The 27,923-nt window shown below is 42.0% G+C and overlaps 1 protein-coding gene across 1 annotated transcript; it reads right to left on the reverse strand.

Moving 5' to 3' along the window:
* Positions 1–252: 252 nt before the first annotated feature.
* On the reverse strand, positions 253–27,901 carry RNASEL (ribonuclease L). Its single transcript, XM_035010583.1, is given in 8 exon segments — positions 253–2,401; positions 2,403–2,511; positions 3,382–3,515; positions 6,240–6,372; positions 13,708–13,913; positions 15,089–15,174; positions 23,237–24,897; positions 27,782–27,901. Coding segments are annotated over 7 exon segments (2,235 nt in total). The 5' UTR covers positions 24,711–24,897; positions 27,782–27,901; the 3' UTR covers positions 253–2,308.
* Between the last annotated feature and the right edge of the window lie 22 nt (positions 27,902–27,923).

Here is a 27,923-nt window from a genome sequence, read left to right on the forward strand (position 1 = left end):
GAGTGTCCAAGAAACCTTCAGAGAATTAAAGCAGAAAGTAAATTGTTCAGTTCTTTCCTTCCCTCTCTACAAAGACACCCAAGCTGGCTACTGTTCCAGAATAACTGGAGAGCTGAAAATAGCCTCCTTTTTCCATTACTAAAGAGCAAGATGACCTTTCTTAAAATTCACCCAGGCATTACTCATTGAACATTTTCTATTATACTTATCACTACTCTTTATAATGAAAATATCACTTTGAGAAAATCAGACTTAATAAGATGATTCCAAGTTTTATTGAATATGCTTTACAAATGGGCATTTTGATTGACATATCCAGGTTTACTACAAATCAAAAAACAAAACTTAATTTTAAAATCTAAAGCAATCTTCTTGTTTCTAAAACCTTATAGAACAGCCTAAAGTTTCTTTCTTCCAGTACTTCCTTTTTTTTTTCTTTAAGCAAGGAGAGAATGATCCATGCAATCACAGGTGAGAGCAGAAGACATCAATGTCAATTTTGTTTAGTTTAACTTCCAACACTTCTTGACTTTAATGAAGTCAATGAAGCCTGGTTCAGGCTACCTTCTCTTCAGAAAGAACCTAAGATACTGTTGTTGTTTGTTTGTTTGTTTGTTTGTTTGTTTGTTTGTTTGTTTCCCCAGATCCTCCCATTACAAAGCTCCACCTTGACCACCACAATGAGGATAAGTGGAAAATACATCAGACTTAATGCCAGAAAATATGTTCAAATCAAGACAGTGATACTTCCTAGCTATGTATTAGAGCAAATCAACATGTCTCTATCCTCATCTGCAAAATGAGGATAACAGCATTTACCTCGCAGGATTGTTTTGAAAACTAAAAGAGAAAATATGTAGGTGTAATTTATAAATTATAAAGCACCATTAAAATGTAAGGTAGCATTATTATTCATGTATGAAGATGGTTCATTCATTTTTCAATGAATATTTATGTGGCAGACTTTTTGCTAAGCATTAATGATACAAATAAATTATATATATATATATATAACTCATTGGCACTTGAGCTCTTATAGTCCAGTAGGGAAGAAGCATGTGAAGGTGGAGAGAAGCATGCTTTGATGTGGCTATAGGTGCTAGGGAGCCAGAGAGAACACTTGGACTGGGGTGTGGAAAGTGAGGGTGTTCAGGGGACTTCTTGGAGAGGTGACACTGGAATTGTTTCACTACAAATTCAAAAGCAAGAAAACAAATCCAAGTCACTCCTCTGTGAGGCAGTCCACATAATCCATGGTCCTGGGGCCCAAGTCATTTCAAAGGTGTCCTGATCCCTTAAGGCAGAGTTTCTCAGTCTTGGTACAACTGATATTTTAGGCTGGATAATTCCATGTTGTGGGGGGGCTATCCTGTGCACCGTAAAATGTTTGGCGTCATCCCTGACCTCCATCTACCAGATGCCAATAATATCCCCTTATCTTCCAGATTTGAAACCAAAAGCATCCCTGGACACTGCCAAATGGCCCCTCAGGGGCAAAACTGCCCCTAGTTGAGAACTACTGCCATAAGGTCATAGAAAACCAGTGCAGGCGGTTCTAGAAGGAATGGAATTCATACAATTAGTGCCTAGGCTTATTCTAGGTGCTCAAAAAATATTGAATGAATGAATAAGTGGAGTCAATGAATGAATGAGCTTCCTGGAGTCCCCTTGACATATTCCTTTTGGGATCCATCCAGAAGATCCCTGGGCTAGTAATTAAGTTCAAAAGTACCCAGGTGAGTAATAACAATAACACAACATGCATTTATACAGTGCTCCTTAAAAACTGTGTGATCTTGGGCAAGTAGTTCAAACTGTCTGAGTCTCAAGTCTACCAGTTCTTGTTCTTTTTTTTTTTTTTCAGAGATTTTAAGTAATCTCCACACCCACCATGGGGCTCAAACTCACAACCCCAAGACCAAGAGTCACATGCTTTACCGAATGAGCCAGCCAAGCGCCCCAGGTCTGCCAGTTCTTATGTGGAGATAACAAACCCTAGCTTGCAAGGCCATTGGGAGAACCAAATGAGATAATCAAGCATTAGAGGTCTAAGCACTCACTCCTTCGTTGCAACTGATAAGAGGACTCTTAGCAAGATGCCCCCCCCCCCACCCAGCTCCTGCCACTAAGCTTTACCTGTAAGAAGGACAAGGAGGGTAGTTGGAGTGTATACTTTTTTGGTTATAAACATGTGGGGAATACTGAGCACTGTGCCAGGACCTGACACATCCACTATCTAACTCACCCTTGCAAGCAACCAGGTTAGTTAAGAGGCCCAGAGAGTTGTGACATGCCCAGGATCACACAGCTAAATAAGTGCCTCCCTGAAAGCGAAAGCCTCAGCCACCACTGAGGGCTGACCTTCATCACACCAATGCTTGTTTGGATTGTGAGTTTTTGGGGAAATGCTTTCTGTATTCTGTGTTCTGTAGTTTCTTATAGACATACATGACCAGATCGGGAAAATTCTTCTGCAAATACTGGAAAGGTTCTCCAATTCTCGACCTCATCCTGAAATGAAACATAAATGTATTAGCATGGTGGTCCCCAGATCATCTTCCCCCTTTATAGCATCTGGGCCCGGAGATCTCTTTGCTCCCTCAATTTCTAGAGCACAGCATGTCAGGACTTTGGAATCCGACAGAACAAGATTCATCTCCTAACAACTCTTCAGCTAACTGGCAACTTATTTGTGAACCCCAGTTTTATCATTCATAACATGGAGATGATATAGTTCCACAATCTCTTACCTACAGTTCCAAAATCCAAAAGAGCCCTGAAAACTGCAAGGTTTTTTGAGTTTGCAGCTACCATTTTGGGCAGCAAAAGCTGATTTTACTAACACGGGTCTACTTTTTAGACATTTACAGTGCTACATTCACCTTACCCAGCTGCCCAGTCCCCTGCACTGCTTCCCACGAGGGAGTCACTACCCTTCTGTTCAAGAGGGCTCAGCAAAAAGCTAAGAAGGAGGGGCGCCTGGGTGGCTCAGTCGGTTAAGTGTCTGCCTTCGGCTCAGGTCATGATCCCAGGATCCTGGGATCGAGCCCCGCATCGGGCTCCCTGCTCCGCGGGAGGCCTGCTTCTCCCTCTCCCACTCCCGCTGCTTGTGTTCCTGTTCTCTGTCTCTGTCAAATAAATAAATAAAATCTTTAAAAAAAAAAAAAAAGCTAAGAAGGAAGATGAGAACCTGCCAGGCACATCCAACATTCATTGTTCTGACAATGTGTTGGCCCTTTTCCAAACAGAGGGAAGGAATTACTTTTCATTTCATCAAAACAAATTTCTTCTTTCTAACAAATAGCAGATATAAATTTAGAATGGGATTTTTTAATCATCCTCATTTCATATATGGCTTACAGGAACAGAAATAATACTCACTCCTTATTTTTTTCTTCATTAATATGTTCTCCCAGATTCCGGATGAACTTTAGCAGATCATGCACAGTGTCCTTATAGGTGTACCTTTTATATTTATAAAACTTATTCATTTCTTCCATAACATACTTGTCAATCTAAAAAAAACATGCAAAAAATGTGGTAGCACTACAGAATAAATCCTCATGAGATGTTAATACAAAGAGGCAAAATACAAATTTGAATATATGCCCAATTTACCACTAATTAATAGAGCAAATTAATAGAAAGAAATGAATGGAAGTAAATACTATACAGTAATGGTGTCTGGATGCAGGATCATAAGGAACTCTACATTCCAGTCTCTCTTTTCCAAGTGAACTATTTTCATGAGAAATTACATATATTGAAACATGGCTTAGGAATTCTTTGGCTGTTATACCAGGAAATTTGCTCATCATGCTATGCAGTATTTTTATCCTTGCAGTGACCCATCCGAGTTGGTAACTGATTACATTTCCCCCTTGAAGAGGATTCATTCAGACTAACAATAGACCTGACAGCCATTGCCGAAGCGAGGGTGGTTGTTTTTGTTCGGTTTTGTTTTGAATTTATTTCCAAAGGTGTCATGTTTCTCCTTGCCTCTAAGTGTCCCAGAGCAGCTTCTCTCAAGTCGACGCCTCTCTCTTTGTGCGTGCACCCTTGTCGATGGCTGTCATATTTAGAAAGCCTGTCTGTGTGGCAGGACGGGGTGGCCTGTGGAGAGGAGGCAGCAGCAAACACTGGAAAACCTGGCTCCTCCACACCGCCACAAAGCTGAACGTCCAGCCGTGAAAATGGGCAAGTCACGAAAAGCAACAGAAAACCAAAGTCTCACTTGGGAACTAACAGATAAGACTTGAGTCTGTCAAAATTCAATATAAGTCAATGAAGTTTAGGGGAAAGAACTGATGAACTGGGAAACGAAAGAACAGGTTTTCCTCCCGGTTCTGCCAATCTCTGCCTCTCCAGTCCTGGCTATTTCAGGTCACACCTCTGAGTCTCAATGTGCTCAACCATTAAATGGATTGGTGGACTCGATGGCACCATCTCTTCCTGCAGGGAGTGGCCTTAGCACACGGCCTCGGCAGCCAGACTGCCCAGCAGCAGACTCTGGGGCTGGCTCTGGACCGTTGGAAAAAGTGATTTGTCTATGCCTCCATGGGCCCACCTGTGACACGGAGGCAATTAGCTCAGAGGTTGTTATAAGGATTAACTGTGGAGACTCATAAAGCCCTGGGAATGGTAACTGCCATATAGTCAGCACTAGAGAATTGTCAGCTATTACTGTCATCGGCTTTGGTTTCAGACTTCTCTATTTCTGCAAGTTTTAGAAGAGGCTTTTTTTTTTTTAAGATTTTATTTATTTGAGAGAGAGCACGAGCAGGCTGAAGGGGCAGAGGGAGAGGGCAAAACAGGCTTCCCACTGAGCAAGGAGCCAGGCACAGGGCTCGATCCCAGGACCCTGAGATCATGACCTGAGCCCAAGGCAGACGCTTAACCGACTGAGCCACCCAGGCGCCCCTTAGCTGAAGTTTTATAGACATTCATTAGCAGAGTCATGGTGCACCTACTCCATGCCAGGAATTCAGTAGTGACAAGACAACAGACAGTCTCTTCACTTGCGGAATTTGCAGGGTAGCCGGAAAGATGGACACCAAGGCAGCAATTATGAGTGTCATGTATCATCTAGGGGCAAGCGAGGGAAGGAAAGCAAAATGAGAGCCAGAAACAAAGAGGTGTGGGAGAAGCAGTCCTAGATCAGGCACAGGATAGGGAAGCTGTTGGTCTCAGTCAAAGAGCTGAGGAGTATGGATTCTCCCATAGTGCTTTGCACAGTCTCTGGGCTGCCCAGCATGCATCCCACAGGCAATGTTTCCGTGGGTCTCTCGGCCCTGCATGGACCATGCTGTACTCTGCTTCACATGCCCATGGCCTCGTGTGGGTCCAGCAGGTAACTGGTACTTGATAGATGTCTGCTAAGTAATAATAATGAAAGTTCTGGGAGGTGCCTGGGTGACACAGTTGGTTAAGTGTCCAACTCTTGGTTTCGGCTCAGGTCATAATCTCAGAGATGTAGCCCTGCCTCGGGCTCCACACTCAGCACAGAGTCTGCTTAAGATTCTCTCTCACTCTCTCCATCTCCCCCTGCCCCTCCCCCCTCCCTGCTCTCACACACACGCATGCACTCTCTCTCTGAAGATAAATAAACCTTAAAAAAAAGAAAGTTCTGATAGCACCGATTAGCTTGAGATGATGGCTGATTTTTTATGTTTTACTATATTTAGTTCAAGTTAGGTGGACCCTTTCCTGAAGAGGAGGAATTTGAAAGATCACCTTTTCTTCACGGTGTGTTTTCTCAGGCAGAAGGTAGATGTGACTGCTCAGAGCTGGGCTGTACACAGACAGCAGAGGCAGCCGATCGCTCCCTGGATGAGAAGCCTCATGGTGGAGCAGCTCCTTGGGGTTAAACTCTTATTTAATCAGCTGCTCTTGTCACAGTAGTAATAAGATCATTAGCCGGGCCTCTCTTAGAACCAAGGCTGGAAGGAAAGAGCCCTAAGAAAGGAAAAGACCCCTAGACTGGGACAAGGCCTTCCTAAAGAGGAGTGTAGATGAAAGTCTGTCAGGAGGGCCTGGCCTCTGAAAGATGGAGCAGGGACCCAACAGGGCAGACGGGGACTGGGATGGAGAGACAGGCAGGGAAATCACCTCTTCCACCCCTTGGTTGAGCCAGGCCAACAATAAAAAAAAAAAAAAAAAAAAAGTTAGAAAAACTAACTTAACACATTAACAGATCCTTATTCCTAGAATAACTTCCAGACCATAGGAATTGTTCATACCTTAGAAGTCCACTTGGCAAAACTTCTGGAACATTCAGATTTTTCAAGTCGTAGTAGTTGGACAATCTTGCTTGTAAGCAATGGCCTTTTAATGTCAGATTCATTTCCCACATCCCTAAGGGTCCTATAGCGGCTGAGGATGACAGAATTATCATGGTCATTCCATCTGCCCTCTCTTTTCAGAAAGAAAACAATGTTACATTTTGCTTTTTGATAAAAGTAGTAAAACCATGTCTCTAAAAATCCTGCATGATGAGAGAGGCAGACAGGCATCTTTTTCTCTCTCTCTTTTACTGTTCTTCAGAAAACAAAACCAGAGGGATGCCTGGGTAGCTCAGTTGGTTAAGCGTCTGCCTTCGGCTCAGGTCATGATCTCAGGGTTCTGGGATCGAGCCCCACATCGGGCTCCCTGCTCCATGGGGACTCTGCTTCTCCCTCTTCCTCTGCCTACTGCTCTGCCTACTTGTGCTCTATCTCTCTGTCAAATAAATAAATAAAATCTTTAAAATTAAAAAAAAAGAAAGAAAACAAAACAAAAACAGAATCTAGAGAGGTTAAGTCACTGCTCCAAAGACACACAGCCAGGAAATGCCAAGCTGAGAGGAGAGCCTGGGTCTGTTGATTCCTAGCCTGACTCATTCCCACACCGCCCTACCACTATAGTTAATGTCATGTGTTAATTTGTCTGGCCACAAGGGGCCCAGATTAAATATTATTCTAGGTGTATCTGTGAGGTGTTTCCAGATGAGATTCGCATTTGAGCTGGTAAACTCAGTAAGGCAGATCACCATCCCCAGTGTGAATGGGCCTCATCCAACCCACTGACAGCCTATTTAGAATAGAAGATGGAAGAGGGGAAAAGATGGCGGAGGAGTAGGGGACCCTATTCCAACCAGTCCCTGGAACTGAGCTGGATATCTACCAGACCACTCTGAACACCCACAAAATCAGCCTGAGATGTAAGAAGATAGATCTGGATCTCTACAAACAGAATATCGCAGGTGGTTGGTTTCAAGGTACAAGCAGGGAGCTGGGATTCCACGGGCAGATGTCAGAGGATAAACAGAAGGGGTAGGGAGCTGTGGGGATCCTACACCACTGGTGAGCAATGGCCTCTCGTGCTGGGGCTGGGGCACAGACTTGCAGACCAGTAGCAGCAGGGAAAGGACTTTAGGGCAGCCCCCCCAGAGGGAAACCCAGAGCAGGGCCAAGCGTGCGAACTGGGGTGGCTGCTGGTTTTAGAAGCACAAAGAGCAGAGACGTGCCCTGACCTGGAGGCAGGACTGGGAGCCCTGCAGAGAGGCGGACAACCCAGGACGCTGCTGTTTATAGCAGCACGGACAGAAACTGAGATAGTGTGGCCAGGAGAGCTCACTGAAGAACAGATGGCGATCTCTCTGCTCTGAGGCAGAGGGTTGGAAATGGTCTCTTCTGCTCTCTCAGAAGAGACGCAGAAAGCTGCCAGGGAAAGCCCCCAGAGAACAAAAGCCCCCCAAAACCGGTTTTCACCAAGCCCATCCCACCCCATAGGGAGCAGGGCAACTCTGCCCAAACAGGGTTGCCTGAGTAACAGTGAGGCAGGCCCCTCCCCCCAGAAGACAGGCTGGGAAAACAAGAGGCCAGCAACCCTACGGTCCCTAGAAAACAGGTGCATCTTGCTTGGGTTCTGGTCAATAATTTGGACTCTATACATTCCCTCAAACACCCCTCAACAGAATGACTAGGAGAAGGAACCCCCAAAATAAGAAAGACTCAGAGATTATGATTTATGCCAAAGATTTACAAATGGATTCAGATATAACCAAGATGTCGGAGATGGAATTCAAGCTAGCAATTGTGAAGACAATAGCTAGAATGGAGAAATCAATTAATGGCAACATAGAGTCTCTAAGGGCAGAAATGAAAGCTGAATTGGCAGAACTTAAAAATGCTATCAATGAGATCCAATCTAATCTAGATAATCTAACAGCTAGGGTAAGCAAGGTAGAAGAACGAATTTGTGACATGGAAGACCATTTAGTAGATAAAAAGGGAAAAGAGGAGGCCAGGGAAAAACAATTCAGAATCCATGAAAATAGAATCAGAGAAATAAGTGACACCATGAAATGTTCCAATGTCAGAATTATTGGGATCCCTGAGGGGTGGGGAGAGAGAGAGGACTAGAAGATATAATTGAGCAAATCGTATCTGAGAACTTCCCTAATCTGGGGATTGAAAAAAACATTTGTGTCCTAGAGGCAGAGAGGACCCCTCCCAGGATCAAGAAAAACAGGCCAACACCCCAGCATGTAATAGTAAAACTCACAAATCTTAGAACCAAGAAAACCATCTTAAGAGCAGTTAGGGGGAAGAGATTCCTTACGTACAGAGAGAGGAACATAAGAATAAGGTCAGACCTATCCACAGAGACCTGGCAAGCCAGAAAGGCCTGGAAAGACATATTTAAGGTACTAAACAAGAAGAACATGCAGCCAAGAATACTTTATCCGGCAAGGCTGTCATTTAGAATGGATGGAGAGATGCAGAGCTTCCAAGACAGGCAGAAACTGAAAGAACATGTGACCACTAGGCCGGCCCTGCAAGAAATATTAAGGGGGGTTCTATAAGAGGAGAAAGACTACAAGAGTGATATAGAAAAGAAATTTACAGGGACAATCTATAAAAACAAGGTCTTCACAGGCATCATGATGACAATAAATTCATATCTTTCAATAATCACTCTCAACCAATGAGAACGAATGAAATCAATGTGGACGGCCTCAATGCTCCCATAAAACGGCACAGGGTTGCAGACTGGATAAAAAGACAGGACCCATCCATATGCTGTCTACAAGAGACTCATTTTGAACCTAAAGATACATCCAGACTGAAAGTGAAGGAATGGAGATCCATCTTCCATGCCAGCGGACCTCAAAAGAAAGCTGGGGTAGCAATTCTCAGACAAATTAGATTTTAAACTAAAGACTGTAGTTAGAGACACAGAAGGACACTATATCATTTTTAAAGGGTCTATCCAACAAGAAGATCTAACAATTGTAAATATCTAGGCTCCCCAACATGGGAGCAGCCATCTACATAAGCCAACTGTTAACCAAAATAAAGAGTCATATTGATAACAACAGGTTAATTGTAGGAGACCTCATCTGAGCAATAGACAAATCATCTAAGCAGAAAATCAACAAAGAAACAAGAGCTTTGAATGACACACTGGACCAGATGGACCTCATAGATATATACAGAACATTCTACCCTACAACAACAGAATACTCATTATTCTCGAATGCACATGGAACTGTCTCCAGAATAGACCACATAGTGGGTCACAAATCAGGTCTCAACCAATACCAAAAGATTGAGATTATTCCCTGCATATTCTCAGACCATAATGCTTTAAAACTGGAACTCAATCACAAGAAAAAATTTGGCAGAAATTCAAACACCTGGAAGCTAAAGACCACTCTGCTCAAGAATGTTTGGGTCAACCAGGAAATAAAAGAAGAACTTAAACAATTCATGGAAACCAATGAGAATGAAAACACATTGGTCCAAAACCCATGGGACACTGCAAAGCCGGTCCTAAGGGGGAAATACATAGCCATCCAAGCCTCACTCAAAAAAATAGAAAAATCTCAAATTCACCAACTAACCCTACACCTTAAAGAACTAGAGAAAAAGCAACAAACGATGCCTAAGCCATGCATTAGAAGAGAAATAATTAAGATTAGAGCAGAGATCAATGAATTAGAAACCAGAAACAAGTAGATCAGATCAACAAAACTAGAAGCTGGTTCTTTGAAAGAATTAGTAAGATTGATAAACCACTGGCCAGACTTATCCAAAAGAAAAGAGAAAGGACCCAAATTAATAAAATTATGAATGAAAGGGGAGAGATCCCAACTAACATCAAGGAAATAGAAATAATTATTAGAAATTATTATCAACAACTCTATGCAAATAAACTGAGCAATCTGGATGAAATGGATGCCTTCCTGGAAACCTACAAACGGCTAAGACTGAAACAGGAAGAAATTGACAACCTGAATATGCCAATAACCAGTAACGAGATTGAAGCAGTGATCAAAAACCTCCCAAAAACAAGAGTCCAGGGCCTGATGGATTCCCTGGAGAATTCTACCAAACACTCAAAGAAGAAATAATACCTATTCTCCTGAAGTTGTTTCAAAAAATAGAAACAGAAGGAAAGCTTCCAGACTCATCCTATGAGGCCAGCATTACCTTAATCCCCAAACCAGGCAAAGACCCCATCAAAAAGGAGAATTTCAGACTGATATCCCTGATGGATATGGATTCCCAAATCCTCAACAAAATCCAAGCTAATAGGATCCAACAATACAGTAAAAGGATCATCCACAACGACCAAGTCGGATTTATCCCCAGGATGCAAGAGTGGTTCAATATTCACAAATCAATCAGTGTGATAGGACACATTAATAGGAGGAGAGAGAAGAACCATATGGTCCTCTCAATTGATGCGGAAAAAGCATTTGACAAAATACAACATCCTTTCCTGATTAAAACTCTTCAGAGTATAGGGGTAGAGGGAATATTCCTCAAGTTCATAAAATCCATCTATGAAAAACCCACAGCAAATATCATCCTCAATGGGGAAAAGCTGAGAGCCTTTCCCTTAAGATCAGGAACACATCAAGGATGCCCACTCTTGCCACTATTGTTCAACATAGTACTAAAAGTCCTAGCAACAGCAATCAGACAACAAAACGAAATAAAAGGTATTCAGATTGGCAAAGAAGAAGTCAAACTCTCTCTTTTCGCAGATGACATGATACTTTATGTGGAAAACCCAAAAGACTCCATCCCAAAATTACTAGAACTCATCCAGCAATTCAGTAATGTGGCAGGATACAAAATCAATGCACAGAAATCAGTTGCTTTCTTATACAATAACAATGCAACTGTAGAAAGAGAAATTAGAGAAACAATTCCATTTACTATAGCACCAAAAACCATAAGATACCTCGGAATAAACCTAACCAAAGAGGTAAAGGATCTATACTCTAGGAACTACAGAATGCTCATGAAGAAAACTGAAGAAGACAAAAAAAGATGTAAAAATATTCCATGCTCATGGATTGGAAGAATAAACATTGTTAAAAATGTCTATGCTACCCAGAGCAATCTATACCTTCAATGCCATCCCAATCAAAAGTCCAATGACATTTTTCAAAGTGCAGGAACAAACAATCCTAAAATTTGTATGGAATCAGAAAAGACCCCCAATCGCCAAGGAAATGTTGAAAAAGAAAAACAAAGCTGGGGTCATCATGTTGCCCGATTTCAAGCTATATCACAAGTTGATCACCAAGACAGCATGGTACTGGCACAAAAACAGACATACAGACCAATGGAACAGAATAGAGAGCCCAGATATGGACCCTCAACTCTATGGTCAAATAATCTTCAACAAAGCAGGAAAAAATATGCAATGGGAAAAGGCAGTCTCTTCAATAAATGGTGCTGGAAAAATTGGACAGCCACATGCAGAAGAATGAAACTCGAACATTCTCTAACACCATTCACAAAGATAAACTCAAAATGGATGAAAGACCTCAATATGAGACAGGAATCCATCAAAATCCTAGAAGAGAACATAGGCAGTAACCTCTTTGACATCGACCACAGCAACTTCTTTCAAGATACATCTCCAAAGTCTAGTGAAACAAAAGCAAAAATGAACTTTTGGGACTTCATCAAGATAAAAAGCTTCTGCACAGCAAAGGAAACAGTCAACAAAACAAAGATGCAACCCCCAGAATGGGAGAAGATATTTGCAAATGACACTACAGATAAAGGGCTGGTATCCAAGATCTATAAAGAACTTCTCAAACCCAACACCCAAAAAACAAATAATCAAGTCAAAAAATGGGCAGAAGATACGGACAGACAATTCTCCGAAGACATACAAATGGCTAACAAACACATGAAAAAGAGTTCATCATCATTAGCCATCAGGGAAATTCAAATCAAAACCACATTGAGATACCACCTACACCAGTTAGAATGGCAAAAATTGACATGGTAAGAAACAACAAATGTTGGAGAGGTTGTGGAGAAAGAGGAACCCTCTTACACTGCTGGTGGGAATGCAAGTTGGTACAGCCACTTTGGAAAACAGTATGGAGGTGCCTCAAAAAATTAAAAATAGTGCTACCCTATGACCCAGCAATTGCACTCCTAGGTATTTACCCCAAAGACCCAGATGTAGTGAAAAGAAGGGCCATATGCACCCCAATGTTCATAGCAGCAATGTCCACAACAGCCAAACTGTGGAAAGAGCCAAGATGCCCTTCAACAGACTAATGGATAAAGAAGATGTGGTCCATATATACAATGGAATATTACTCAGCCATCAGAAAGGATGAATACCCAACTTTTATATCAACATGGATGGGACCGGAAGGGATTATGCTAAGTGAAATAAGTCAAGCAGAGAAAGTCAATTATCATATGGTTTCACTTATTTGTGGAACATAAGGAATAGCATGGAGGACATTAGGAGAAGGAAGGGAAAAATGAAGGGGGCGAAATTGGAGCGAGAGATGAACCATGAGAGACTACGGACTCTGAGAAACAATCTGAGGGTTTTAGAGGGGAGGCGGGTGGGGGGATGGGTTAGCCTGGTGATGGGTATTAAGGAGGGCACGTACTGCATGGAGCACTGGGTGTTATACGAAAACAATGAATTGTGGATCACTACATCAAAAATTAATGATGTATTGTATGGTGACTAACATAACATAATAAAATAAAATTTAAAAAAAGAAAGGTAAAAAAATAAATTTTATTGACATAAATATTAAAAAAAGAAATAGAATAAAAGATGGAACTCATCCCTTCTTGTCTGATTTTTTTCAGCTGGGCCATCAATCTTCTCTTGCCCTCAGCCCTCCCAGTTCTCAGGCCTTCAGACCCTTACTGGAACCCACATCATCAGTGCCCCTGGTTCTCAGGCCTTTGGATTTGGACTAAATTACACTATGGGCTTTCCTGCGTCTCCAGCTTGCAGAGGCAGATCGTGAGAATTCTCAGCCCTAATACTGCATGAGCCATTTCCTTCTAAAAAAATAAATATATAGGGATGCCTGAGTGGCTCAGTTGGTTAAAGTGCCTCACTCTTGATTTCGGCTCAGGTCATGATCTCAGGGTCCTGAAATAGAGCCCCACGTCGGGTTCTGTGCTCAGCACAGCATACTTAAGATTCTCTAAATAAATAAATAAAATATTTTTTAATAAGTAAATCTAAATTTATATTTATCATTTGGATATCTATATCTATATCTATCTAGCTAGCTATATATCATTTGAACATATATATATCTCATGACTAATACACTCATTGTCTTGCTTCTGGAGGCCTGGAATATGCCATCAACTTTTTTTTTTTTTTAAAGATTTTATTTATTTATTTATGAGAGCAACTTTTACTTACTTCTGCCAACTCCAAAAGAAGGGATGACCCAGCAGGCCACTCAGGTGCCCCTGCACATTGTCTCCAGGGTTAAACAGTTGATGAATGAGGTCCCGAGTTTCCTCATCTGGAGAAAGTTGAATCACCTCTTCATTACTTTTAGTCTTCAGTGTCTCAAAAGGGAGCTCTCCCTTCCTTACCACATATAGGACTAGCTGTCCAAGGGCCTGCACGAAAGCCACAAATCAAGCGAAAGGTGTCTGTGAATTCTCGCTCTGTATGGAGGTGTGGTGCAGGTTATGACCAAATGGAAAGTGGGAGAAATCTCGAGGAGTCCACAGGTTCTGCATGGAGAACCCTTCAAGACAGTATACGGTCCCCACAATTTAGGTTTATAAGGAGCAAAAGATAATCCTAGGCCAGAGTTGTCAGGGCAAACTGCTTAGAGGAAGAGGAATTTGAGCTGGACCTTAAAGTATGGATCGAATGTCAATAAACAGGGGAGAGGAAAACTGTTTTCAACAAGGGAAATGCCAGGACTCTGGCTGGAAACTGAGACTTTGGGTTGGGACTATGTGAGATGGCAGATCAAGGAGCCAGTCCAGGTCCAGTGGGACACGGTGACAGCTCCAGGAGTTAGGCCATGACAGGGAAGAAAGGTCAAGCAGGAGGCCAACATAGGCACTTCCTACAGCAGGCAAGACACCAGTCACGGAAGGAGCTAAAATCCTTTTAGCAGCAAAGGCCAGATGTGGCTGGAGAGCTCTTGCCCCGGGGTTGAACGTTCTGCACCCTGGAGAACCCCCCCAGGAGGAAATTGCCTGGACAGGGTGAGAGTCAGCCTGGGAGCTTTGGTCCACAGGGGTCAGGCTCTGTTTCTGCTGTCTCCTCCCAGGAGAAACAGCTATTTCAGGCTCTTAACCTCTGTGGCCAAGATTAGTTTCTTTCAAGCTGAGGACCAATCCAATCCCTCCCATGGGTTTCAGAGAGCCTTCATATCTGGCCCTCCTAGGAGTTTAGCATACAAGTTTGAACGGAATGGGAAAAGAAATCCCATTTGCTTTGTCTGCAGGCAGGAAATACCTCCTGCAGGAATTTTGGAGGCCATTTGGACATACCTCCTGAAGGTAATTTTAGAAGTGGTATGGCATGCTCAATTCATTTCCTATCTAGCTGGTGGAGGAAGAGAGAGCCAAAGAGATACAGAAAAGGGCCACAGCAGCCCAGAGAAATGCCACTGTCGGCAAAGGAGTGAAGGCAGTGAGCCCTGGGGGAATGCCTTGGAAGTTAGTTAGAAGAGGTAAAACAGAAATGACGTCTAATTGGCCATAGGAAATAAGGGAATGAACGAAACAAATAAGGAAGCAGAAAGATGGGAAAGTAAACCAATTGTAGAATTTACCTGTAGATCTCTCTTGATTTCCTGCAGCTCTCCAGTCCACTTGATGCTTTCATTAAAATCTGCCAGGCAAACAGCATTCTTGGAATCTAAGGGATAGTTTGTAGAGATACAGTGAAAATCCTCTCTCTTCATGTTGTAATTAACTTAAATAAATATGTACCAAAATGCGCTATCATCTCTGAAGAAGGCAATAATAAAGCTTATATCTGCATGGCTATTTACTCTTCAAAGAGCCATGTGCACAGTGTCATTTGACTTATTAGTCAATGGCAGGATTTAAATTTCATTTTCTCCAGGCCTGGGCATGGGGAAGGATGAGGATAAAGTTAACCAGTTCCCCATTCAGGCAATTCCTGGGGGCAATGAGCACAGATTTATTAAGGGACTGTTGGCAGGAGATACGTTGACTTCCTAAGGCTAAGTAACAACTAACCAACGAGACTCCAAATCCAAGAGCAGCTTACCACAGTGCTCCACTCAATCAAGCCCACCAAGCACAGCCCCCTATGACACTGTAATCAGTTATCATGGATTAACCATGTGCTTGGAATGAGCCACTACATCCTTGCCCTCCTCAGAATCGCTCTCTCTTGAAGGAAGCCACTGAGTCTTCGGGAAGAAGGATGCATGGATGGGTGAGGTCAGGAACAAGATGAAAGGAGAGCAAGTCAGTGACCTGTCCTTGAAGAAGTAGCTCCTGCTTCTGGCTTGAAGGTGTCTAAGAAAGCAAACTGGGTAACTACAGGCAGCAGGATGGTCAGCACAATTGTGTGCTTCTCAAACCCCTTTGGTTCTAAACTTAGATATCAAAGTTGAGCGGAAACCCACAGTCCAACAAAAACGAAACAATTAAACTATTCAACCAGGGTCTAGTGAGGGGAAAAATGACAGTGAAAGAGGAGAACACAGCACAGGCCCTGTGGAGTTTTGAGTCTCTGAGCAATGAGTGAATATAAAATTAATTGCAACTTTATTTTTTTTAAAGATTTATTTATTTATTTTAGAAAGAGAGAGAGCAAGTAGGGAGAGGGACAGAGAGAGACAAGCAGACCCTGCGCAGAGCATAGAGCCCCATGCAAGGCTCGATCCCAGCACCCTGGGATCATGACCTGAGCCGAAGGCAGATGCTTAACTGGTTGAGCCACCCAGGTGCCCCTAACGGCAACTTTAAAAATGCTAGCCCAAAGTGCAGGATGCTCTGAAAGTGTATAACAAGAGCCACATGGCTGTGTGGGAGTGAAAAGTCTTCCTTTAAGGAAGGACACTGAGAACAGAGATCAGTAGAATTCACGTGGGTGAATGGAACAGGGAAGAGAGAATTCCAGATAGGAATTCCCAAGGTGGAAAGGAACCTGAAGAATTCCACTCTGACAGAAAGGAGGCCCGACAGCCTGGAGAGAAGGGATGAAGTTGGAAAGTAGCCTGCAACGAGGTTGAAGGGGCAGAGGGTGAAGATTGGAAACCAGGGACTGCTTACAGCTATCCCAACTAATAAATCCCCTTCACTGTTTAAGCCACTTTGAGTTCTCTGCTACTTAAATTTGCAAGCACCTAAGGGAACACTTCACAACTCTTCTAACACTTGATTTTTTTTTTTTTAACGAGCCCCAGGGTTTTTAATTTATTTTTAGATTCAATCAACATTGTTAAAGTGCTATAAAAATTTTAAACTCTTACACTTAGTTTCTGCACTTATAGAATCACAGACTGCTAACAGCTGATGGGCAGAGTTAGGATAAAATTTGCACACTCCACCCTGCTGTCAGTGAATCAAGAGTCTCTTCATCCTCACTCCCACCAGAGCGATATCATCTAAGATGATATTTTTTAATTAAAAATGTTAATTAAATAAATAAATAATTTTTCATTAAAAATAACACATATTTAGGTTACTTAAACAATTAATTTTTTTGTTTATTCTTTGCTGCTTATAAGTCACTGTTGTCTATCAGGCTCTTTCTCTCCTTCCTTATGCATATCCTCTAGCAGTTCTTTCATATATGGTCTGTGGGTAGGAAGTCTTCCTAGATCCTTAAATGTTTAAAAAATGTATTTCAACAACTGGTGCTTAGAAAAACTGGACAGCTACATGCAAAAGAATGAAAATGGACCATACACAAAATAAACTCAAAATGGATTAAAGACCTAAATGTGAGACCTGAAACCATTAAACCCCTAGAAAAAAAACCAGACAGTAATTTCTTTGACATTGGCCATAGGAACATTTTTCCAGATATGTCTCCTCAGGCAAGGAAAACAAAAGCAAAACTAAACCACTGGGACTACACCAAAATAAAAAGCTTCTGCACAGCAAAGGAAACTATCAGCAAAACGACAAGGGAGCCTACTGAATGGGAGAAGATATCTGCATGATATATCCAATAATGGGTTAGTATCAAAAATGTATAAAGAACATATGCAACTCAACACCAAAAAACACAAACAATTTGATTAAAAATGGGCAGAGGTCCTGAATAGACATTTTTTCCAAAGAAGACACACAAAGGGCCAACAGACACAAGAAAAGATTCTCAACATCATTCAGGGAAATGCAAATCAAAACCATGAAGAGATATCACCTTACCCTTGTCAGAATGGCTAGAATCAAAAAGACAATAAATAAGTGTTGGCAATAATGTGAAGAGAAAGAAACACTTATGCACACTGTTGGTGGGAATGTAAATTGGTGCAGCCACTGTGGAAAACAGTATGGAGGTTCCCCAAAAAGTTGAAAATAGAAATACCATATATCCAGTAATTCCACCACTGAGTATTTACCCAAAGAAAACAAAACCACTAATTTGAAAAGTTATATGCACACTTATGTGCTGCAACATTATTTACAATAACCAAGATATGGAAGCATCTCAAGTGTCCATCAATAGATGAGTGGGTAAAAAAGATATGGCATATATATACACATATATAATGGAATAGTACTCAGCCATCAAAAAATGAGATCTTGCCATTTGTGACAATATGGATGGTCCTAGAGAGTATAATGCTAAGTGAAGTAAGTCAGTTAGAGAAAGCCAAACACCATATGATTTCACAAAGGGAGAAAAAAGGGCAAACAAAAAAAGACTCTTAAACACAGAGAACAAACGGGTGGTTTCCAGAGGGGAGGTGGGTAGGGAGATGGGGGAAATAAAGGGGATTAAAGTACACTTTTCATGATGAGCACTGAGTAATGTCTAGAATTGCTGAATCATTATATTGTATACCTGAAACTAATATAACACCGTATGTTAATAATACTCAATCAAAAATATGTATTTATTTTGAATCATGTATAATTTGATGGTTGTCTTAGTCAATTCTGGATGCTATAACAAATTACAGTAGATGGGTGTGGCTTAAACAACAGAAATTTATTTAGTTCGCACAGCTCTGAACACTGGAAATCTGAGCTCAGGGTGTCAGCAGCATTGCGTTCATGGTAAGGGCCCTCATATTGGTGTATAGACAGCCATCTTCTTTGCTGTATCTTCATATGGTAGAAAGACAACTAGCTAGCTCTTTTTATAAGGGCACTAATCCATCCAAAGCAATTTTGAGAAAGAATAAAGCTGGAGGCATCACACTTCCTGGTTTTAAATTATATTACAAAGACCTAATAATCAAAATAGTACAGTACTGGTATAAAATCAGGCACATAGATGAATGAAACAGAATCAAGAGCCCAAAAATAAACCCATACATATGCAGTCAACTAATATTTGACAAGGGAGCCAAGAATGCTCAATGGGGAAAAGATAATCTCTTCAAAAAATGATGTTGGAAAAACTGGATAGTTACATGCAAAAGAATGAAAGTAGACCCCTATCTTATGCCACTCACAAAAGCTAATTTAAATGGATTAAAGACTTAAATGTAAAACCTGAAACCGTAAAACTTCTAGAAGAAAACATAGGGAAAAAGCACCTTGATATTGGTCTTAGCAATGATATTTTAGATATGACACCAAAAGCAGAGCAACAAAAACAAAAATAAACAAGTGAGACTACATCAGACTAAAAGCTTCTGCACAGCAAAAGAAACCATCAACAAAATGAAAATGCAATGTATAGAAATGAAGAAAATATTTACGAATCATGTATCTGATATGGAGTAAATATACATATTAATATATATTTATATATATGAAATTTCTATGCATATGAAATATATATGTTTACATATATGTGAAATTTATATATATGAAATATATACTTATGTACATGAAATATATATATATTTATATATATGAAATTCATTCAACTCAATAGCAAAAATCAAATGCTCTGATTAAAAAATGGGCAAAGGACCTGAATAGACATTTTTCCAAAGACATTAAAAGAGCCAACAGGTACATGAAAAAGTGCTCAATATCAGTAATTATCAGGGAAATGCAAATCAAAACTACAATGTGATATCATCTCACACATCTGTTAGAATAATTATCAAAAAAACGGGAGATAACAAGAGTTGGTGAAGATGTGGACAAAAGGGAACCCTGTGTGTTTTTGGTGGGAATGTAAATTGGTGCAGCCAGAGTGGAAAACAGCATGAAGGTTTCTCAAAAAATTACAAATAGATAAAACAGAAGTGTATCTGAAGGAAATGAAATCACTATCTGGAAGAGATATCTGCAGGGTTTCAACATATGAATTCTGGGGGAATACTAAGATTCAGCTGTTAGTAGGTTCTTTCTCCTCAGTTCCTTCTTTTTGTATTCAGGTTACTGCTGAAAGAAGTCTCTTACCAATCCTGATTCTGGTTTCTATGTAGGTAATTTGTTTTCTCTTGGGAGCTTTTGAGGTTTTCTTTTTCTCCCTTGATGTTTTGATATTCCTTTAAGTTGCGACTCAATGGGTTTTTTTCCTTATTTACCCTCAGCTCTTGGTGAGTTTTCAATAAGAGAACTATATCTATATTTATTTCTGGGACATTCTCACTTTTTTTTTTTTTTCCAAATATTGCTTCAACCTCATTACTTCTTCCCTCTGAAATGCCTGATAGAACTTCAGATCTAAATCCTGACTTCTAAACCTTTTTCCCTATCCACCCCTTTATGCTTTTCTATTATTTCCTAGGAAAATTTCTCGGGCACATCTTCTAGCTCGCTAATTTAATCTTCAATCCAGTCTTGAGTTTTAAATTTTTAAACAATTATATTTTAAATTCCCAAATTCTCTATTCAGTTCTTTTCACAATGCTTATTGTTGCTTCTTGGATGAAATAACCTATCTTGGTTCTCTGGTTTTATTAATTATACTTACTTTAAAGTACTGTGGTTACTCAGGATGGCAAACTAAGTAAATGCCCATGTCCTAATCCCTGGAATCTGCAAATATTACTTTATATAGTTACACACTCACACAAAAGGACTTTGCAGATGTGATTAAGAATCTTGAAACAGTGGGCACCTGGTGGCTTAGTCAGTTAAGCGTCTGACTCTTGATTTAGGCTCAGGTCATGATCTCAAGGTAGTGGGACCGAGCCCCATGTTAGGTTCTATGGTGAGTGTGGAGACTACTTAAGATTCTCTCTCTTCTCCCTCTGCCCCTCCCTGCTCACACTCTCTCTCCCTCTCTAAAAAGAGAGAGAGAGAATCTTGAAATAGTAGAGATTATCCTGGGTTAGCAGGGTGAGTCCTAAATGCAATCACACATATCCTTATGCAAGGCAGGTAAAGGGAGATCTGACAACAGAAGAGAAGGCAATGACTACAGAGGCAGAGATTGGGGTGATGCCACAAGCCAAGGAATACTAGCTGCCCACCAGAACAGGGAAAAGGCAAGGGTCTCCCCCCACAGCCTACAGAAGGAATTTGGCCTTGCTGACACATGATTTGGGGCCAGTGGAACTGATTTCATACTTTTTGCCTCCAGAACTATGGGAGAATAAATTTCTACCTGTTTTAAGCCACCAAGTTTGTGATAATTTGTTCCAGCAGCCATAGGAAACTAACACACTCAGTTAGCTTTGTTTCTTTGGGTCTAAGTTCTTCTATTTCATGCATCTTTTTCATGGTATCAGCACTTCATAAATATCTTCAGTGATTTTTGACTATAAGCCTTACTTTGCAGTTGAGAATCCTTGATCCCTTTGAGTTGCTTCTGTTAATGCCACCCAACACAGGGGAGAGAAGGAGGCAGTTGTCTGAACTTCTGCTTTGCGTTTTATTCAGTGAAACTAGGGGGTAAGCAGGATGTGCCACTTAGTAGGGTGCTTTGGCAGAAATCTTGTGGATTTAACTGCTCTTTGTTTCTCTTGAGATTATCAGGCACCCAGTGTCTCAAATAGTAGCCCTGTCTGCAGACAGACAGGCCTGGCACAGATGCTTGGTCTGTGGGGAATGCACAGGGTATGATCTTCCTATTTTCTACTGATGCAGCAATCTGCCTGTTAGCTGATCTTTTGTCCTCTCCTGCTTCTGGCTTCCATTACTCCTGAGTGGTGTTTCTTTGCACTGTTCCCACTTTTATGAGTAATATTTAGCTGTGGCATCCTGCGTTTGTCCTGGGCTCCCATGTATTTCTTTAATCCCATCCTATCAGGTTCAGTCTCTTTATGATTCCTCAAAGATTTTGTCCTGTAAAACCTCTTTTGTTATTTTGATCCCAGCTAGGGATTCATTTAACAATCTTTCCCTATCATTTTAGGGATCTAATACAAAGAACAGTCTGTAGTATGTGTTAGGTTCACCACCTGGAGGCAGAAATATAGTCAATTCTCAATTCTCTACTGTTCAAGCTTAAGAATAAAAGAGATGGTGCCAGAAATTCTGGAGAAGAGTTAGTGACAAGTAATTTTTCTTTATAATGTGACATGTGACTCTTTTGCATCAAGATCAGCAGTTAGAACTGGGAAGGACCCTGCCCTTGGCTGCATCTTGAGGATTCTGCTTCACTTTGTAGAGCTGCACATATTTCTGGCCTTTGTCAGTCTCCCCAACAAAGTTGCTTAAAACCAGGAAGGAGTGCCACTAGCACCTGTCCTCAAATTAAAAGCCAGATTCCAGTTGTATTCTGATGTCTACCTACTTCCTTCCAGGTCTTGTCCAGGATCTTAAATACTGTTCTCTGCCTTTCAATACCTGAACCCTCTTTTTGTCTTGTTCCCTTACACCTACCTTAAATCTCAGTACATGTCTGTAGATTAGGTATCTGTTTCTGCTTAGCCCTCTAGACAAGTACCTGGCCTTTGCTGAGTACCTACAACGTACAGGTAACTTGTCTAACACACTGCACTTAGACCTCATAACAACCTTATGAAAGAGGTGTTCGTCATCTTAAATGAGGAAACTAAGGCTCACAGAACTAAGTGACTTGTTTGAGGCTGCAAAGCTACAAAGTGGCATGACTAGGCTGCAAGCCTCCCTACACATGGCTAAAGCCAAGACTCTTCCTACTGCACCACATCACCTCTTGGGACTTTACACTCAGCTCTGCTTCTTTCCTTTAATGTTTCTTTCGTTTATTTTGTTTTTGGCTGAGGCCAGTGGGTGCTGACTCGTTCTGCCCACTTGGAGTCTGTTTCACTTGTTGCATCTTATCCTGGCATGCCCAGTTTTGACCTTGGTTTTGCCATTAAATTTCACAGTGGAGGGATGCCTGGGTGGCTCAGTCACTTAAGCTTCTGCCTTCGGCTCAGGTCATGATCCCAGGGTCCTGGGATTGAGTCCTGCATCAGGCTCCTTGCTCGGAGGGGACCCTGCTTCTCCCTTTGCCTGCTCTGCCTGCCGCTTCCCCTGCTTGGGTGCCCTTACTCTCTCTCTCTGACAAATACATAAATAAAATCGTTTAAAAAAATTTCACAGTGGCTACCATCTTGGCTGAAGGAACACACCTTCAGGATTCTCTGACTGGCAGGCTACTTTAGGAATTCAAATTTCTGGAGCTGACTCCATCCAAGACATAACCTTCATATTTGTATTTGCCAAAGGAAATATGAGGTTAGCCTGGTATTCCATTGGCATCTGTCACCTCCACGTGGGGTAAGGGTTATACCTGGTAGCAGGAGAAATAGCACTCTCATTATGAATCTGTTACATTAATCTCCACTGAATCCACACTTACTCTACTCCTTTCCTCCTTGTAATGAAAATCTTTTCTTTTTGTAAATAAAGACCTCGCAATTTCTAAGAGAAGACTGGGGACTCACCTATTAAGATGTTTTGTGGGCACAGATCCTGGTGAGTGTATTCACACAGCAGATGTAGCTCTTCAACAGCCTTAAATACAGATAAGAGGGTGTTTCGGGCAAACTCGTCTTCCCCGTTTTCCACAGCCTGCCCACTGTGCTTGGCCAAGTGTTCCTCCAGGGTCTGCTCACAGAGGGCAAGACACACATACAGACAGTCCTTGTAGCTCTCACTCCCGTAGAATGTCACCAAGTCACTGTTTACTCGGGAGCTCTGCAGACAGGAGACTTCCTGATGTCCACGTGTGCTGCCTTCATAGAATCGTTTCACAGCTACTTCTTGCCCTTCATAGAACCCAAGGTAGATGCCCCCTTCAGAAGTGTCAGCAATCTTATATTCTTCATCAATAAAGATCTTGAGTTTGCCAATCATAGGACGGTATATTCTGCGGAGGTGTTCCAAGGCCTTCCCCCAGCGTGAGCTCTGAGGCTTCCAGTCTTCAGCGGGAGGGGGACAATCTTCTCTGGCCCCATGAGAGAGAAGAAGCTTTACAAGGGAACTGTCATAGTTGCGCCTCGCTATCATCACAAGTTCCCCACAGTCTGTGATGGCTCCTTTGTTGCATAACAGTTGAGCAATTTCCTTCAGTCTGAGCTGGACAGCCAACAGAAGCGCTGTTTTGCCCTCACTGTCTGTCTCATTAATCTCTATATGTTCTTGTTCCAGAAGCATCTGCACCAAACCCAAGTGCTTCTTTTCCACTGCCAGGATCAGGGGTGTCTTTCCTTTCTCTCCCCTCACATTGACATCAGCCCCATGGTGCAGCAGAAGGCGAGTGATGTCCTCCACATTTCTATCATCAGAACTCCTAAATGCATAGATCAAAGCATTTCTGCCCATATTGTCACGGGCTTTGACATCTGCCCCCATCTCATCAAGGAGGATCTTCAAGACATCCACATGTCCATTTTCAGCAGCATCCATTAGAGCTGTGGCCCCTCCTTTCCTAAGCCTCTTTTGATCCTTCTTTGTCTTTCGGCTCAAATTCACGTTTGCCCCATTCTCGTACAGGAATTTTAAGGCTTTATCCCTCCCATTCACAGCGGCTTCCATGAAAGCTGTGAAGCCATTAGCATCACACTCATTGACATCCGCACCTTTAGAAAGGAAAAGTTTGAGCAGCTTCACATTTCCCACAATCCCAGCAATGATGAAGGGAGTGGCCTCATTCTTCTTCTTCACACAAGGGTCAGCACCATAACGAAGCAGAAGATCCACCATGTCCTCCAGGCAACTTTGTACCGCGTTATGCAAAGGTGACCAGCCCCACTCGTCCTGGAAGTTGACATCAGCCCCTCTTTCCAGCAATTGTTGGACCAGCTCGATGTCTTCGTCTTTAACGGCTCCAATTAACTTATTGCCATCCACTGATGTCCTCTCATTGCTGGAGGGTGTGAGTCTCTCCTGAAGGTCGTTATGGCTCTTGGTCTCCATGATGGTAATTACCACTGGCTACAACTCTGTGCCTTTGAGAAAATGAAAACTTATCTCCTTGGGACTTGATCAAAGAGACATGGAGCTCTTTGCACTATCAGGTTAAACAGGGATTATCTGGCTGTGGACCAGCAATATGAGGAAGGAAATACTCTTGGAGTCTTCTAACGTTCCACCTGGAGATGAGCTATTTTGTAATTTTATAATAGTGAGAAAGCATTTGAATTAGAAAAATTAATTTTACTAGCAACTTTTTCAAAATACATCTACTTATTTATATATAACTTTTTATTATAGAACATTATGAACATATATAAATTAAAAACAAGAAAATTTTTACACTGCAGTCCCACCACCCAGAAATAGGCATTGTTAAGATTTTAGGGGACTCCTGGGTGGCTCAGTTGGTTAAGTGTCTGCCTTAGGCTCAGGTCATGATCCCAGGGTCCTGGGATCAAGTCCCACGTCAGGCTCCTTGCTCGGTGGGGAGCCTGCTTCTCCCTCTGCCTGTGGTTCCCCCTGCTTGTGCTTGCTCTCTCTCTCTCTGACAAATAAATAAATAAAATCTTTTAAAAAAAGATTTTAGTATTTTTTTTTTAAGATTTTTATTTATTTATTTAGAGAGGGAGACAGTGCAAGCAGGGAGAGGGGCAGAGGGAGAGGGAGAGGGAATCTCAAGCAGACTCTGCACTATGCCGGGAGCCCACCCCAGGGCTCAATCTCACAACTCTGAGATCATGACCTGAACTGATATCAAGAGTCGGATGCCCAACCAACTGAACCACCCAGGTGCCCCTATTTTAGTGTATTTCTATAAATTTTTAAAAAAATAGTTGAGATCATGCTATGTGAGGATCCCGTATAAATATCCTGCTTTCTTTCATCTAATGCCATTGTATAAATAATTTCCTATGTTATCACAAAGTCTTTTAAAACATTTTTAATGGCTCCGCAATACGCCACCAGTCAGTTGCTTCATTTCCCTATTACTAAACAGCTTTTAAAAACAACTTTTAAGCAAGATTTTTAAAATTGGAATTTTCTAACCATTCTAAATAATGTTGCAGTAAATTTAGCTTTTTAAAGCTTGTTTTCTTATGATAAATCTTATAAGAGATTTCTTATGATAGATTTCCAAGAATTGAATGACTGGTCGAAGTGTAACAGCATTGCCAACAGGTCTTAAGTGTTAATTGGCTTCAAGCTTATCCACTCTTTGCTTGCTGACCTAAGTCCCTTGATCTGTAGCAGAACTAACTTACTTTCCTTGAGATTTTCAGACCACTGGCCTTGAGGAGTGAAGGACCAGACTTTCCCAGAAGATAAGGCCTAACTCCATTCAGGAACAGCTGCTAGAGATGCTAGCCTACCTGTTTAGGGTCATACTGACATACGACTGACTGCCTGCACCTGCCACTCCTGCACGCAGCTCCCACCCCCACCCTCTTTCCCATGCCTTTCCCCCTAAAGCCCTCCAGCTTCCCCTAGGATGAGGAAGACGGTCTTTGAGACATTAGTCTGCCATCTTCCCAGGTTGCCAGCTTCCTGAATAAAGCAGCCTTTCCTTTCCCACCATTACCTGCCTCTCTAGTACTGATTTGTGAGCAGCCAGCAGGCAAACCTGAGTTTGGAACCGGTTCTCTGTCCGGTAACAAAAGGATTATGCTTGTTTTAAAAATTCTCAACCTATGTTAATAAATTTTTTCCAGTGTCATATTAACAACCTCTCACTAGAAATAGATGGTCTCTTAAGAGGAAAAAAACCCCTCATTTATAGGGAAAAAAATGTGTTTTGTGTCAATTTGCATTTCTTTTTTTTTTTGTTTAAAGATTTTATTTATTTATTTGAGACAGAGAGAATGAGAGACAGAGAGCATGAGAGGGAGGAGGGTCAGAGGGAGAAGCAGACTCCCCGCCCAGCAGGGAGCCCGATGCGGGACTCGATCCCGGGACTCCAGGATCATGACCTGAGCCGAAGGCAGTTGCTTAACCAACTGAGCCACCCAGGCACCCTCAATTTGCATTTCTTACACCTCTCAATGCATTTACTGGCTCTGGGCATGTCTTTATGCATGTGTGCTTCTATTCAAAGTAGTAGAGAAAAGTGGAAAGAGCTCAGACTCCAACCTCACAAGATTTAAGTTTGAACCCTCGATCATTTAACTTCAGACTGTTACTGCCTAGTTGTGTAACATTAGGTTATTCTCAATTTTCCGTCCCCTCATGCATATAAAGTATGGCAAATATTAGTCATTCAATAACCGATAGACTTAATAAAGTCCCTTCACGAAAACAAATTTCAGCGATTACTACTCTCGCCATCCAAGTGCATTCACACGCTACACAAATGGGGGAGCTGGTGGTGTTGAGTTAGTCCAACTGCCCTTCGTCAGAGGAGGGCAACAGAGCCGCAGTTCAGCCACCAGACAGCACCGAACTGGTCCTTGAAGATTTGTAAAACTGCACCTGCTACAGGTGCAAAATTGTGCAATCAGCAAAATTGTGATTAAATCCAGATATTCCTGCTTTCCTTTGACTCTAGTAAACATTCATCTTAGCTATTCTGTGACTTGTTAAGAATAAAATAAAAAGATGAGGAAGTAGAGGTGTGGCTAAAATAGGAAATTAAAATTTGCAAACAAAACAAACAAACAAAAATGCTCAGGACCCAAATGATCATAAAGCAGAATTCCAAAGGAATAAACAAAGGAGGTGTGAGACAGGCTGGTCTAAAGAAAGGAGCAGAGAAGGGAAGTCTTAGAAACCCCCAAGTAAAATAGCTGTCAGGTACAAGCCTGCTTTCGGTTTCGTTTTCTCGCTCTCACCATTGGTGCTGGACAGAGAGAGACGGCTTGATTAGGTACGGCGTGGACTGGACTGACTGCGGGCGAACCCTGCAATTCCGGGGTGGGGGGGCGGTAGGGGGGGGGGGTCAGGACCAGAGAGCCCGGCCAGCGGCCGGCGGGCTCCGCGCTGTGCATCACCCCTTTCCATCTCCAGAGCCCGGAGCCCAAGGAATCCCTCAAAGGTAACAATTTCTCAAGCTACCCCAGCTCTCCAGCCCCTCTTACCTTCTAAACTCAGACGCCCCTCGGCTCTTCCTTGGAGAGCGTTCAATCGTCAGATCGCGGGGCCAGCAGCAAAGCACTTCCTCTCTGCGATCACTGAGTCCGCGGGGCGGGGCAGAGAGAGAGAGGGAGTGAGGACAGAGTC

The sequence above is a fragment of the Mirounga leonina genome, unplaced genomic scaffold (genome assembly GCF_011800145.1).
Source record: "Mirounga leonina isolate KUSES-001 unplaced genomic scaffold, KU_Mleo_1.0 Mir_154, whole genome shotgun sequence".
In the NCBI taxonomy this organism is placed as follows: domain Eukaryota; kingdom Metazoa; phylum Chordata; class Mammalia; order Carnivora; family Phocidae; genus Mirounga; species Mirounga leonina.